The following is a 12,469-nucleotide window of genomic DNA, read 5'->3' as shown; positions in this document are numbered from 1 at the left end:
AACAAGACGGCTTTGTACTCCTGTTGAAGACAATACAGACTACTTTCTTAATTAAAGGAGTTGCTAAAGATTCTAAAGAGAAGAGATATTCTTCTATGAAATTATATTATACTCTCACATTTTCCCTCATCATAGGCATCGTGTGTCTACTTTTGAGGTACACTACAAGGGAAATTTTTTAAAGGAACCAAGGACAGTTAGCTGCCTAACTCCCACTGAAGTCAATGAGAGTTGGATGCCTAACCCACATTTGTGCATTAGAAGATCTCCCACACACACTCCATAGACTGTTAAATTTCAAAAAGGTTTTTTGTTTGTTTTAACAAATATAACACAATACTACACAAACAAGACTAACTTATAGGAAAGTTGAACTCTGAACTTTTTTTTTTTTTTTTGGTAAAGAGTTGTCCCAGTTTGTATCCAAAGCAACAGAACTGGCTCCTTAAAATTAACATATTAGTTCATTATTTTTTTTAAAGTAGCAGATCTCACGCAATCCCCAAAATGTGTAATTCCTTTCATCTGTACCACAGCTCCTCTGCCCCAACTTAAACATCAGAAAGCGTCCTTCCTCCCCAAGGTAGGTGGAGGATCCAGGGTAGGCTCCCCAGGGTAGGTGGAGGATCCAGGGTAGGCTACTGCCAAAAATTGCAGAGGAAAAAGAGCTAGGAACAGAGACCATAAAGGAAAGCCTAGATGCTTGGTTCACTGAAAGGAATGATGTGATGAACCAAGCAGTAGGCCTGAAGATTTAACCTATATCCAGATATGAGATCATGCTAGAAGGATGGAGATTTTAACAGATGTGCAAGTGAGACTTGATTTGTAAAGGAGGAACTACAGAAGGTATAGATGCTAGGCAGGTGGGAATTTTGCCAGAAGCAGGGCCGGCTCCAGCTTTTCTGCTGCCCCAAGCGGGGAAAAAAAAAAAAAGACGAGCAGCAGTACCTTGGCAGCAGCTCAATCGTGCCGCTTCTTCGGTGGCAGGTCCCCCCTCTTCCTCTTCAGCAGCAATTCAGCAGCAGCTCAAAGAGGAAGAGAGGGAATGAGGGACCCGCTGCTGAAGACCCAGACGTGCTGCCCCGATACCAGACGGAGTGCCGCCCCTTTGAATTAGCCGCCCTAAGCACCTGCTTCCTACACTGGTGCCTGGAGCTGGCCCTGGCCAGAAGAATTCAAATAAGAGGGAAAGAGATGAAAGAGATATCATTTCTCCCTGCCACAGAAAATGGTTGTTTACATGCAACTAAGGTCAGAACAATCTAACTTTTTCATCCCTCAGAAGTTTCCACAGGTATGTTGTTGTTCAATATTTATTCCTTGAAGTCCTTTAGGGATTGAAGTTTTCCTGGAAAAAAGCTTAAATACTCTGGTGGGGGACACTATAGAGAAGCTCTATACAGACACAGTTGTTGATTTTTTAAAAACCTTGGACTTTTTCTTTGAGAGGAAACACTACACCACCACAGTATTGCTAAAAGAGCTCGACAAATTCCACAAAACATGTCCCACAAATTTTTAATTGGATGTCAAGATGAATTCCCTGTGGTCCCATTTTTGGATTCACTTTCATGAACATTCACGCAATCAAACTTTACGGAAAAAAATGCTCATGGAAAGCAGATTTTAAGCACACATATTTCTGTAAAGCTCTCTCTCTAGGCAAAGAACCCTAGAAGCATGACATTTAAATATACATATTTCAGATATCTGTAGTCAAAAAAATTCCAAAATATTATTGCCATTCATTAGTTACACCAAAATGAATAATTAAGGCAGTAACAAGAACATACGCCCAAATCACATGGATTCCACATTTCTCACAGTCAGATAACTGGACCTGCCCCTGCTCCTATTAATGTCAATGACAAAACACCCAATGATTTCAGGGGCGAAGGAAGATAATCAGGCCCACTGAACACATCTTGTTCTCATCTGCATTTTTTGGGACATACAGGATAAAAAAACCAAGTGGTGAGTGGGATGGGCAAGAATCAACTGTGGCTCCAACAAACATAATGTGTGTGTGTTACACAAAGAAAACTCAGATATAATCACATCACAAACGCAGGTTAGCAAATTAATCCGAGAATCATAGACACTAGAGATAGCAAGGACCTCCTACATAACGTTGGTTCATTCGCACATCATGGAACTCATCACTGCTTTAGGGGAAAGCCCTTTAGCACACTCAGAGTTTCTGTGTAGTCTATATTTTGCTCATCTTTAAAATGATGGTGTAATCCATTTCTGAAAAGCATACAATCAACGTGTTTTACGGTGGTGATGAACATTACATAATGAGCTTCAATTATTTCTTAACAAAACAAGTTAAAATTCAGTAAATCAGGGTTTTTTTTTTATAAAATGTATTTTAAAAGCTCCACTCTGACATCTAGCAATCCAACCAAAAAACAAAGAACAAGCGACACTCTTTATGTAAGGCTTACAGTGTTGTGTGTTCCACTTTCACAAAGCTAGCCAGCAGATGCACACGATAAATAACAGATTTAAGACTTAGTTCTACTCTTATACACTTGATTGGGCTTTGCTCTGTAGATTGCACAACTGGTTGAGTACATGTAAACCAGCACAGCAATCAATTTTTAGTTCCCTTTCTGTGTTGATGGGTATCAAAAAAGACTTGTGAATGTATAAAAATGAAACATATTTATATCCAAAACTGAGATTTATATATTTACAGTATATACACAAGTTGTTTTCAGTTGAATTGTTGATACGCTTCCATCTATTAGCTAAGCCACCTCATAATAAATTCTTAAAAACTGCATCTCTATTGCACTTGCCTTCAGATGATCTCATAACATAATCACAATACCACTTTAGCAAAGTGTGCTGCGCTCTTTAAAAGTGGACACCACTAGCCCAGATGCTACTGGGACTCAAGCCTTCATGTAGTTCATAGGAGAGATTGTCGGAAGGCGTAGTCTAAGAGGGCTCATGCAATTGCCAGGACTATCTAGGAAAAAAGCCTTTGGGGTTCATTTAGGGAGAGCTCGGGTGGAGGAAGGATTTGGAGGAAGCCTGTCTAGAGACATGCAGGGAATAGAAGGTGACGAGGAAATAATTTCTTGCAGGCATTGTCTGTGTCTGGACTCTCCCTAAGTAGCATGCTTCGTCTTGTATAGTCCTGGCAATCACATGACTCCTCTGGTACTACATCTCCCAGCTTGGTCTTCATTGAAGGTGTATGCCCTAGTATCATCTGGGCTAGCAGCAATTATTCTTAAAGAGCCCAACACATTCCACTACAACCACCAAGAGGTAAGTATTAGTCTTCCCATTTTACAGAGGGAGAAACTTAGACAAAGAAGTTATGAGACTTAAGCAAGGTGTCAGAAAGCTTGTGATAGAGCTGAGAATAGATCTCAGAACTTCTGAAGCCTACTTCTCTGCTATAAACACAAAACCTCCCTTCCTCAATATAATTCTTCACCCTCTTATTTGGACATCTCTCTTTAAAAAAAACAACCAAAAAAACCCCCATTCATTGTAAGCACAACACTAATAAGGAAAGATATGTTGCTAATCATGACATTATCTTCTTTTATATTTCTGATGGCATTACCTCAGCACAGATGTTCTCTACCTTTAAAGCCAGAATGGTGGCTTATGTAATTATTTATATTTACAGAAGCGAATCCATTTCTTTTGCTTCTCAAAACAGGCCTGTCTAGAAACAATACAACTTAATTTTTTAATGTGATGATGAATGGGACCATTATCAAGGTGTCACACTGGTAAAAAATTGTGTGTGGGTAGCATATCATCAGCTGCCATTCATGGTGGAGACCAAAGAGTTCTCTGAGAGCATCTGATTAAGTGTTTGTACTCTGTCTCAGACTACCTTACTTGCATGAAGAACTGATGAATGCGAAATGCCTTCTAGCAAAGTATAAAGGAGCATGTTTCTCACAGTGCTTTCAGGTAATACTTTGTTGCCACGTGGTCTGTCTTGATATAATATTTCAAGGGAAAATTGCTAGTGAGTTTACAAGTGTCTCTCAATGGTACTCAGTTTTCAGCTAATATCATATGATGTTTTAAGTGTATGCATATTAATTTGGGCCTGATGATGGGTCATTTACCATATGGACAGGTTGCAGTTTTCTAGAGTTGATTGTTTTGTCCAGATTTTAATTCACTATTAAATCCACTATTAAAGTGTCCAGATGACACAGAATTTTAAAAAGACCTGGGCAACGCCTGGTAAATTATACTAACTGAATTGGAGAAACCAAGAGAACACCATGATGCGGTGGTAACATTTTATTCTGGTTTCAACACCATAGTCTAGTTGTTTGGGGAAATACCTGTTTATTTCCTTCCATCTCCAGTCACAGTTATCAGATTAGCACCATACTTTCCATGCTTTATAATGGTCCTTAACCTAGAATTTGTGACTTGCTCTGGAATTTGCTCTGGAGTATATTTTCTATTGATTTCAAGAGCTGGTTTCTTCTGTGAGCTAAGATGAAAGGGATTTGCACAGAAAGTTCTGTAAGGGGCAGAGTCTAGAGATGATGGGGTACAAGAGAGGGCTATAAAAGTTTATTCCCAGAAAGATGGGCTATGGGAAGAGTCACTCAGATTTTTAAATGTTTTTAGCTCCTTTTTCTGCCAGCATTGAGTATATACAAATAGACAGATCTTGCCTAAAGAATAATGAAAAGTTGCTACATTCTGTTTTGTTTTAGCAAATCCATTTTTGACACAGTGCCTCGATCAACTAAGCAAAGCTCTAAGAAGCAGCCCAGCTAGCTGTATATTCAAACTTCTCAAAAGAAAGCTAGGGAGAGCTGGGAGAAAAACCATTAGAAATTTTCACAAAAAGTTAAACCCAGGATACTGAGAAATACTAAGAGAAATTACTTCTTAACAGGAAAAATATGATCAGCCAGGACAATTTTAGCAATGGAAGTGAACTGTCAGATAAGGTATTCCAAAAGCTCTGTAATTAGAATCTAAACAAGAGTAGCTTGTTACAAGCAAATTAGTCTGATACTCCCAGAGGCCCTCATGGGCAATTTAAACATTTGAGGTGAAACTGTGCCCTGCTGAAGTCAATGGAAGTTTTGCCATTGACTTCAATGGGGCCAGGATTTCATCCTTCATCAGTAAATGAACAGAATATATTGGTTTGCCAATGGTTGGGCAAAAGTTGAAAAATAAGTACCATCCCTCCTGTATTTTCTAACACATTTCTCTCCTCCTTCACCTTCCTGCCCTTATTTCGCATATAGCTGATCTTATAAATGTAACAAAGCAAATATTTATATTTTGTACATTAACGATAAACAGGATATACATGCAACAGAAAATACATCTTGCAGATTAATGCTGCACTTTTACAAGGCAGTCTAAAAAAGTATCCAAGTCAACAGAAGGTGTACTAATGCTAATCAAGTGGTAGTTAACTTTGTTTGAGATTAGTTTAAAATAAGCAATTATACTTTTAACACACTGAATCAAGTTTCAAATTTACGTTACAGATTTCCATGTGGAAAGGCATCCAAAATGCACTTTTATCATCAAAATCCATCATGTACATTATTGTAGTTCTAACCTTCAAGACAGTGCATGATAATTTAAGAAATAACAAAACATTTACTAATTGGTTTCTAAGGGGAATTTATAATCAATTCCTGGAAATACTAAGAATAATAATTAGCTCTGTAAATTCACTGCCATTAGCTAGATATCAGCTAAAATTCTACATGTATGACAATCCTTTTGTAAAATATCCATCCCGCAGAATGACTCTGTACCATTTAAGCTAGAAAATATAAAATGTTGCAGATGATTATCTCACTTCATCTTGATGTATTGTACTGCATATATTACATAATGTTTCATTCAGTTACAGCAGATTAGTTTACTATTTGATATAGGACTAGTTTTACCAATATGTATTTTTGTTTGATAGTGGCTAGATTTTTTTATGCAACTATTTCTTATTAGCATTTCCTTAACTGTCTTTGACTGCACACATGTAGTACCATCATTTATAAAAAGGCTCCATAAATACAGGTTTTGCCATGTATCTTTGTTATTTAATTGAACTTACTTCATGCAGATTCATTTACCTGACAATAAAAATCATTCCACTACACCTGCACAATGTTTGACTAAAATCTTTTTTTACCAATTTAATAATTTAAATGTTAAGATTTTTTTCCAATAAAAGCCAGCTGGGAAATGGATTGGTCTTTTTGAAGGAAAACACACAATTTTGAAACAGAAAACAGAACAATTTTTTTTTGAAATGTCTCAGAAAATGAAATTCTGGACAAAAATTAGTACTAGGTCAATTGAAACATTTTGCTTTGACAAAGCTGCAATGTTTTGTTCCAATTTTGATTTTTTTAAAAACTTGTATTATATAAATACAAAATAAACCAAAAGTTGCTTTGAAACAGGACAAATTAAAACATTCTATTCCCACAAGCTTAAAACAGAACACCTTCACCTTACCAAAAAAAAAGTCATCAAAACTGACTCATTTCCACAACATTTCATTGTCAACTAATCAGCGTTTTTCAATGGTAAAATATTCTATCAGAAAATGTCCACCATCTCCAGTTCCGATATCAAGCCATCCTCGTTTCCTGAAAGGTTTCTGAAGTTAAATTTGATATTATTAATATTTGATCACAGTAGCCCCAAGAGGTCCCAGGCCTGGATCAGAACCCCGTTGTGCTAGGCATTGTACAAATGCATAACAAAGAAATAGTTAAGTATCAGAGGGGTAACCGTGTTAGTCTGGTTCTGTAGAAGCAGCAAAGAATCCTGTGGCACCTTATAGACTAACAGACGTTTTGCAGCATGAGCTTTCGTGGGTGAATACCCACTTCTTCGGATGCAAGTGGTGGAAATTTCCTGGGGCAGGTATATATAAGCAAGCAAGAAGCAAGCTAGAGATAACAAGGTTAGATCAATCAGGGTGGATGAGGCCCTGTTCTAGCAGTTGAGGTGTGAAAACCAAGGGAGGAGAAACTGGTTCTGTAATTGGCAAGCCATTCACAGTCTTTGTTTAGTCCTGAGCTGATGGTGTCAAATTTGCAGATGAACTGGAGCTCAGCAGTTTCTCTTTGAAGTCTGGTCCTAAAGTTTTTTTGCTGTAGGATGGCCACCTTAAGATCTGCTATTGTGTGGCCAGGGAGGTTGAAGTGTTCTCCTACAGGTTTTTGTATATTGCCATTCCTAATGTCTGATTTGTGTCCAAAGAAATAGTTGTCCCTTCAGCATCTCCTCAGAAACACAGGTTACAACTGGCACATCACATCTGTTTTCTGCTCTCTCCACTGGTTTTAATAGAATTTCAAATCAAGCTCAAGGTCTCGGTCCTTATCTTCCAGGTGCCCAAAGGCCTGGGCCCAGGATATCTAAAAGACCATCTAACACTCTGGATGACAACTGTAGTTGACAGCTTTGCTCCTCTGTCACAATGGCACTCTCAACAATAAAAGAAAAGCTTATCTGGGGAGGAGACAGAACTTTCGTGACTGCAGGATGAATTCTTCCAGGAATTAAGGAGCATCACAAACCTCATCTCTTTCTGCTTCAAGGGCAAGGCACATTCTTTAACCTTGGCTTCTTTAATACAAACACATAGCAACACGAATATTTATTTAATAAATAAATAAAAAACGCTGCCAAAACAAGACACTCTACTGCACACACTTCTCCCTTTAGGGAGAAGATGAAAGAATAAACAATATGTGATAGATGTGTAGTCACACTGCTTAACACACTACTGGAAGTCACTCAGATAGCATGGTGATGAGTGCAGTACAAAAACCTCTATAGAACAGAATAGTCCTAGAGAGCTTACGATTTAAAATGTAGAATTGACACAATCTAAGCCATATAATAGGACCTGACCCAACAGCCCTCATTGTTAATGGAAAGGTTCCCATTGACTTCAGTGAGCATTGGATCATGCCCTTAATATACAGCTGTATATCTTGTGGTCCCCACCATGACACTTACGTGATGCAAATAACCTTTGATTGCCCTGTGTACCTGGGTGAGTTTCACCCTATGAGTTTAATCCTGTGAGGTACAGAGTACTACTTCTCCCATCTACTTCAATAGAAGTTGAGTTTGCTCAGCATTTGGTAGGATTGGACACTAAATGAACAAACTTGCTCCATTTTCAAATTTACTATTTTAAGCATTTTATAAACTACAGTATAATGCAATATACATGTGAGAGGAAAAAAGCATTTAGTCTTTCATTTTGCTGCTATGAAACTGTGTCCTTACATCTAACTACCTGTTTTTATGGCTTTATTTTTCTAATGTCAAACTTCTTTAAAAAAAAGAAAAGACAAAAAAAAACCAACAACTTGTTTCCTTGCATTCAATTTAACAATCCATAGCCAGCCCACAAATTCAGATTTACTCCAGTGTTTTTAAACTCACCCTCACCCTACACTTAATCAAGCGCACAAACACCGTTGGTTAAAACAAAATTTCTGCCAATAACAGTAACATTCTACTGTGTAACTTTCTAAAGGAATATAACTACCACCATCTCCAAATAGTCCTACTACTGAGAGTTACTTCCAGATTGGTCCCATACAATACATTTTCATAAGTTTCTTCATATGTTCAGGAAACTAAATATCTTCTTGAGTAAAAACCTGAATCAAATATTAGCTATATCTCTTCTCTTTGCAAACCTGTTAGACTACTTTGATTCATTATATAACTGAAATGAAGCATATACTACTTTCCCCTTTCTAAGTAACATTTTAAAACCTCTTTGGGAAGAGATAAATCCAGATGGATTGTTCCCACCTTCTATGGAGAATAACTAGAATTACTGGTCTCCAAGAGAAATTGTGAGGAAGTGGGAAAGGAGAAAATAGACAAGATGTTTTTCCCCATAGTTTCTTAGTTGGAAAGTTAGAGTACAATATTTAACTAGATATCCAAATCTCCTGAAATAAAGTTTGCCAGAATAAACAATTCAGTCATGATCTTTATACCTAACAGTATCAGGCTAAGTCACTTGATATAACTGAGCATTTCTGATAGATTTTTTTGAAGTGTTTTTAAGTGTTTAAGTGTACTGAATTGAAATGACGTATAATTTATTTTTAGTTCTAACAGAAAATACGTCCTCTTTTGTAAAGGAAAAGAACCTTGTTTGCAGATATCTATAATAAGCCTCAAGGCCATACACAGAACATGTACTAGAGACAAATTCTGTATGACAGCATGGACATTACCACAATATTTCCTATTTTCAGAATGGTGCCATAGTAAATATTTACTTTTCACTGGTACCCGCTGTATCAACGCAACATATTCAGTTTGGCCTTGATGAATGTGTGTTATAATTGCAAGGCATGCTAAGATGACCACCTAACTTCAGTTTACATTTATTGTGTGTACTTAGAATTTACGGAAGGTGAAACTGTGATTACACATACATGAACAACTAGATTTAGCTTTAGTAATAGCTGTAAAGTTTGTTATAGATATGCAAAATTCTATTTAAATTGTATTCTAAAGCACTTACCTCAAAAATTTCAAAGCCATAGATGTCCAGTACTCCCATGACCTTCTTTCTGACTTTTGTTTGTGCCTTTTAAGAGAAGGTTGAGTCATTGTTCTGTACATTTAGTATTTGTGATCAAGATACATTCAATGCCTTATAGGCATGTTGTTTAGGCTAAAATGTTAGGTTTGGTTTTCCAGAAATGGTTAATATAAATATTTTCCTAAGTTTAAAAACAAAAAGAAGAAAACAGATTTATTTGGATACAAATATTCACCTCCAGCCCTGCAACATTGCACTAATGCATAAGAATAAGAAAGTAAAACAGACCAGTATAGTTTTACTGTCCCCACTCACTTCATCTATTGCTACTGAATTCTTTATGGGCATACAAGAAAATTACCTTAATGCTCTCATTGATTCGGGTAACAAGCCAGGAAAACAGTCTACTGTACAGATTCTTAGCCAGAGCATCACGGGCATAATATGCCTAGTCAAAAGAAAGAGAAAAAACATTAGAAATATTGGGCTAATTCTGAACCATGTGAGCTATTCGAGTGGTTTAAAAGTGCTATAAAAAGGGTGGAAATGACTTCTAAGGAATATGTTCAGCATGAGAGCGCTACCTGGTCAGAGTAAGGCTGCAGGAACAGCCCTACAGCGTTCTCCCTCCCAACCTTTGGCATAGGGGCTTGGTAAGGGCTGGAGATGGAGACAGCGTAGCCAGAGCACATTGCCTTCTGCTAGTCTCAGCTGGCCAATGGCCCATTAGGATATGTCTTTACCGCAATAAAAGACCCACAGCACCACCACAGCAGGCCCGAGTCAAATGACTTGGCTTGGGGTGTAGGGTTATAAAATTCCAGCATAGACATTCAAACTCAGGCTGAAGCCCAGGCTCTGAGACCCTATGAGGATGGAGGGTCTCAGAGCCCAGGCTGTCTACACTGCAATGTTTAGACCTGCATCCTAAGCCCCATGAGGCCAATTCAGCTGACCCAGGCTCAGACTGGGTACCACAGGGTTTTTAATCACAGTGTAGATGTAATGTAAGCCCAGGGTTAGCAGAACTGGAGCTAGCAGATCCTGGGTTTGTTAGCCTAAGGCTTGAGTGTCTACACTCATTTGTGGTTAGGAATTGTTAACCCTGGGTCCCAACCTGGGGCTCCAGCTTCTGTGGGCCCTAGTCTAACCACCCATATTACAGATTCCTAGTGTCCCCCCAAAATTTGTTCGTGGAGCCTGTGGGAAAACAACTTTTTCCTCTGACAATTTGAAAGTCAGCCTGTGGAATTGTGGGATACTTTCAGCGGACTCCCAGAGCACAAGTCCATTTGGGCTATATCTACACTGCAAACCAATAGGGCTTGAAACCTGGGTCCTGGCTTGATGCAGGCTCAGATGTTCCACCCATGTGGAGTCCTGGGACCACTCGATTTGTGTGTAGATGGAAGGGTTAGGCTTGAGCCTGAGTTGAAACCCTGGGCTTATACTACAGTGTAGACATATCCAAAGAGGCCTTGCAGCCAGAGTTTCCTTAAGGCTGCTTTCACTTATGCCCACAGTTTGATAGGCCCAACAGAATCAAGAATTCCAGAGGAGTAAAGTTGGCTTAAAGACATCTTTCCCTACCTACCCCCTCCCCTTACTTCACTGCAGAAACAGAGAACTGAAGCCAGTGGTTAACAGGATTGCCTCGAGTAGTCACATACTTAAGAGATGCCCGAGGGGACCAGAAAAACAGCAGGTGTGATAAAACTTCACATTTCTGACTTTGATAAAACGACTCTACAATTTATATATCCCCAGTGGGTTCCTCATTCTTTCTGAGGAACAGGCTCCTGGGAACCTTTAAAAGAGGTGAAACTTTATGAATCTAGTTATTTGTGGACCAAGGGAATATAGCAATCTTCACACTAATGTATTCTGAAAAAGCAATAAGAGGAGTTGAGAGAAATAGGAAAACATAAGGGATAGCAAAGGGAGAGCAGAGGCAGTAAGGAAGGGAGAGAAAGATAGGCAAAGGCAGCAAAAAAAAAAAAAAAAGACATTTCAACCATCAGCCCATGTAAAGCAGCAACAAAACACAAACGAGGAAGATGAAAATTGTATCAGCAGAAAAATACACTACAAGAGGTGAGATAGTCACTATAACATGCTAGTCAGATCCCATTTGGAATACTGTGCTGTAAGGCACAGTGCCACCAGGATTTTACCAGTTCTCAAGAATCTAAGTTAGGGAGTTCAGTTTATTCTAATAGAAAAAGAAAGGCTCCAAGCTGACTTCACAGGAGGTTTCAAAATTAGTAAAAGGATTCAGAAAATGATTTTTCTCTTTTTTAAAAGCCACCCTCACTCCCTTCCATGTCCACACACTCAGAGACTGGCTTGGGCTTCTAAAACTAGATAATCTAAAATAAGGAATAAATGGAGAATGTAAGCAGAACTACTCCAGGACAAGGGAAATAAGCATATGGAATAAGCTATTGGGCAAGTAATTGAAACAATATAAGTGATCTAAATTTGTTGCAGGGGAAGGACTGAAGGTTATGGTGAAAAAGCAGGAAGCTTGAATTAAAATAAACTAAGAATGAGGAGTGGCACATTCAACCAGACGGCCTTTCCTGTTCCTAAAATATCTTATATTCTTCACATACAAACTTCCAAGCTGGCTCGCCACTGATATCATTAGCAGCAGCAAGAGAAGGAAGTGAGAGGTGCTAAGAAATTAAGAAAAAAGGAACAATATGGAAAGTTGAATTTATTCATTTTAGCTGAAGAAATGTCAGAACTGCCCAGAGCACATAAATCCTGTGAAACCAAATGGGCTGTTCAAAATGAAAGATAGTCTGCCACAGCAGGATATTTTAAGTTTACCACATTTCTGCACAAGATGTATGAAAAACTTCCTACACCCTTTTCTTGTGGACATGA

At 38.3% G+C, this 12,469-nt stretch overlaps 1 protein-coding gene across 5 annotated transcripts in view; it reads right to left on the bottom strand.

The window, feature by feature from the left end:
- The window catches only part of MYO1B (myosin IB), a 192,200-nt gene that overhangs the window by 56,044 nt on the left and 123,687 nt on the right, over window positions 1-12,469 (bottom strand). For all 5 annotated transcript variants that reach the window (XM_045032174.1, XM_045032176.1, XM_045032175.1 and 2 more), the window contains 2 exons: window positions 9,939-10,025; window positions 9,557-9,622 (listed from right to left, as the gene is read on the bottom strand). In XM_045032174.1, coding sequence (XP_044888109.1) covers window positions 9,557-9,622; window positions 9,939-10,025 — 153 coding nt within the window. The remainder of the gene's footprint in view (window positions 1-9,556; window positions 9,623-9,938; window positions 10,026-12,469) is intronic.

The sequence above is a fragment of the Mauremys mutica genome, chromosome 10 (genome assembly GCF_020497125.1).
Source record: "Mauremys mutica isolate MM-2020 ecotype Southern chromosome 10, ASM2049712v1, whole genome shotgun sequence".
Lineage (NCBI taxonomy): Eukaryota > Metazoa > Chordata > Testudines > Geoemydidae > Mauremys > Mauremys mutica.
This window is presented reverse-complemented; position numbering and strand designations above follow the sequence as displayed.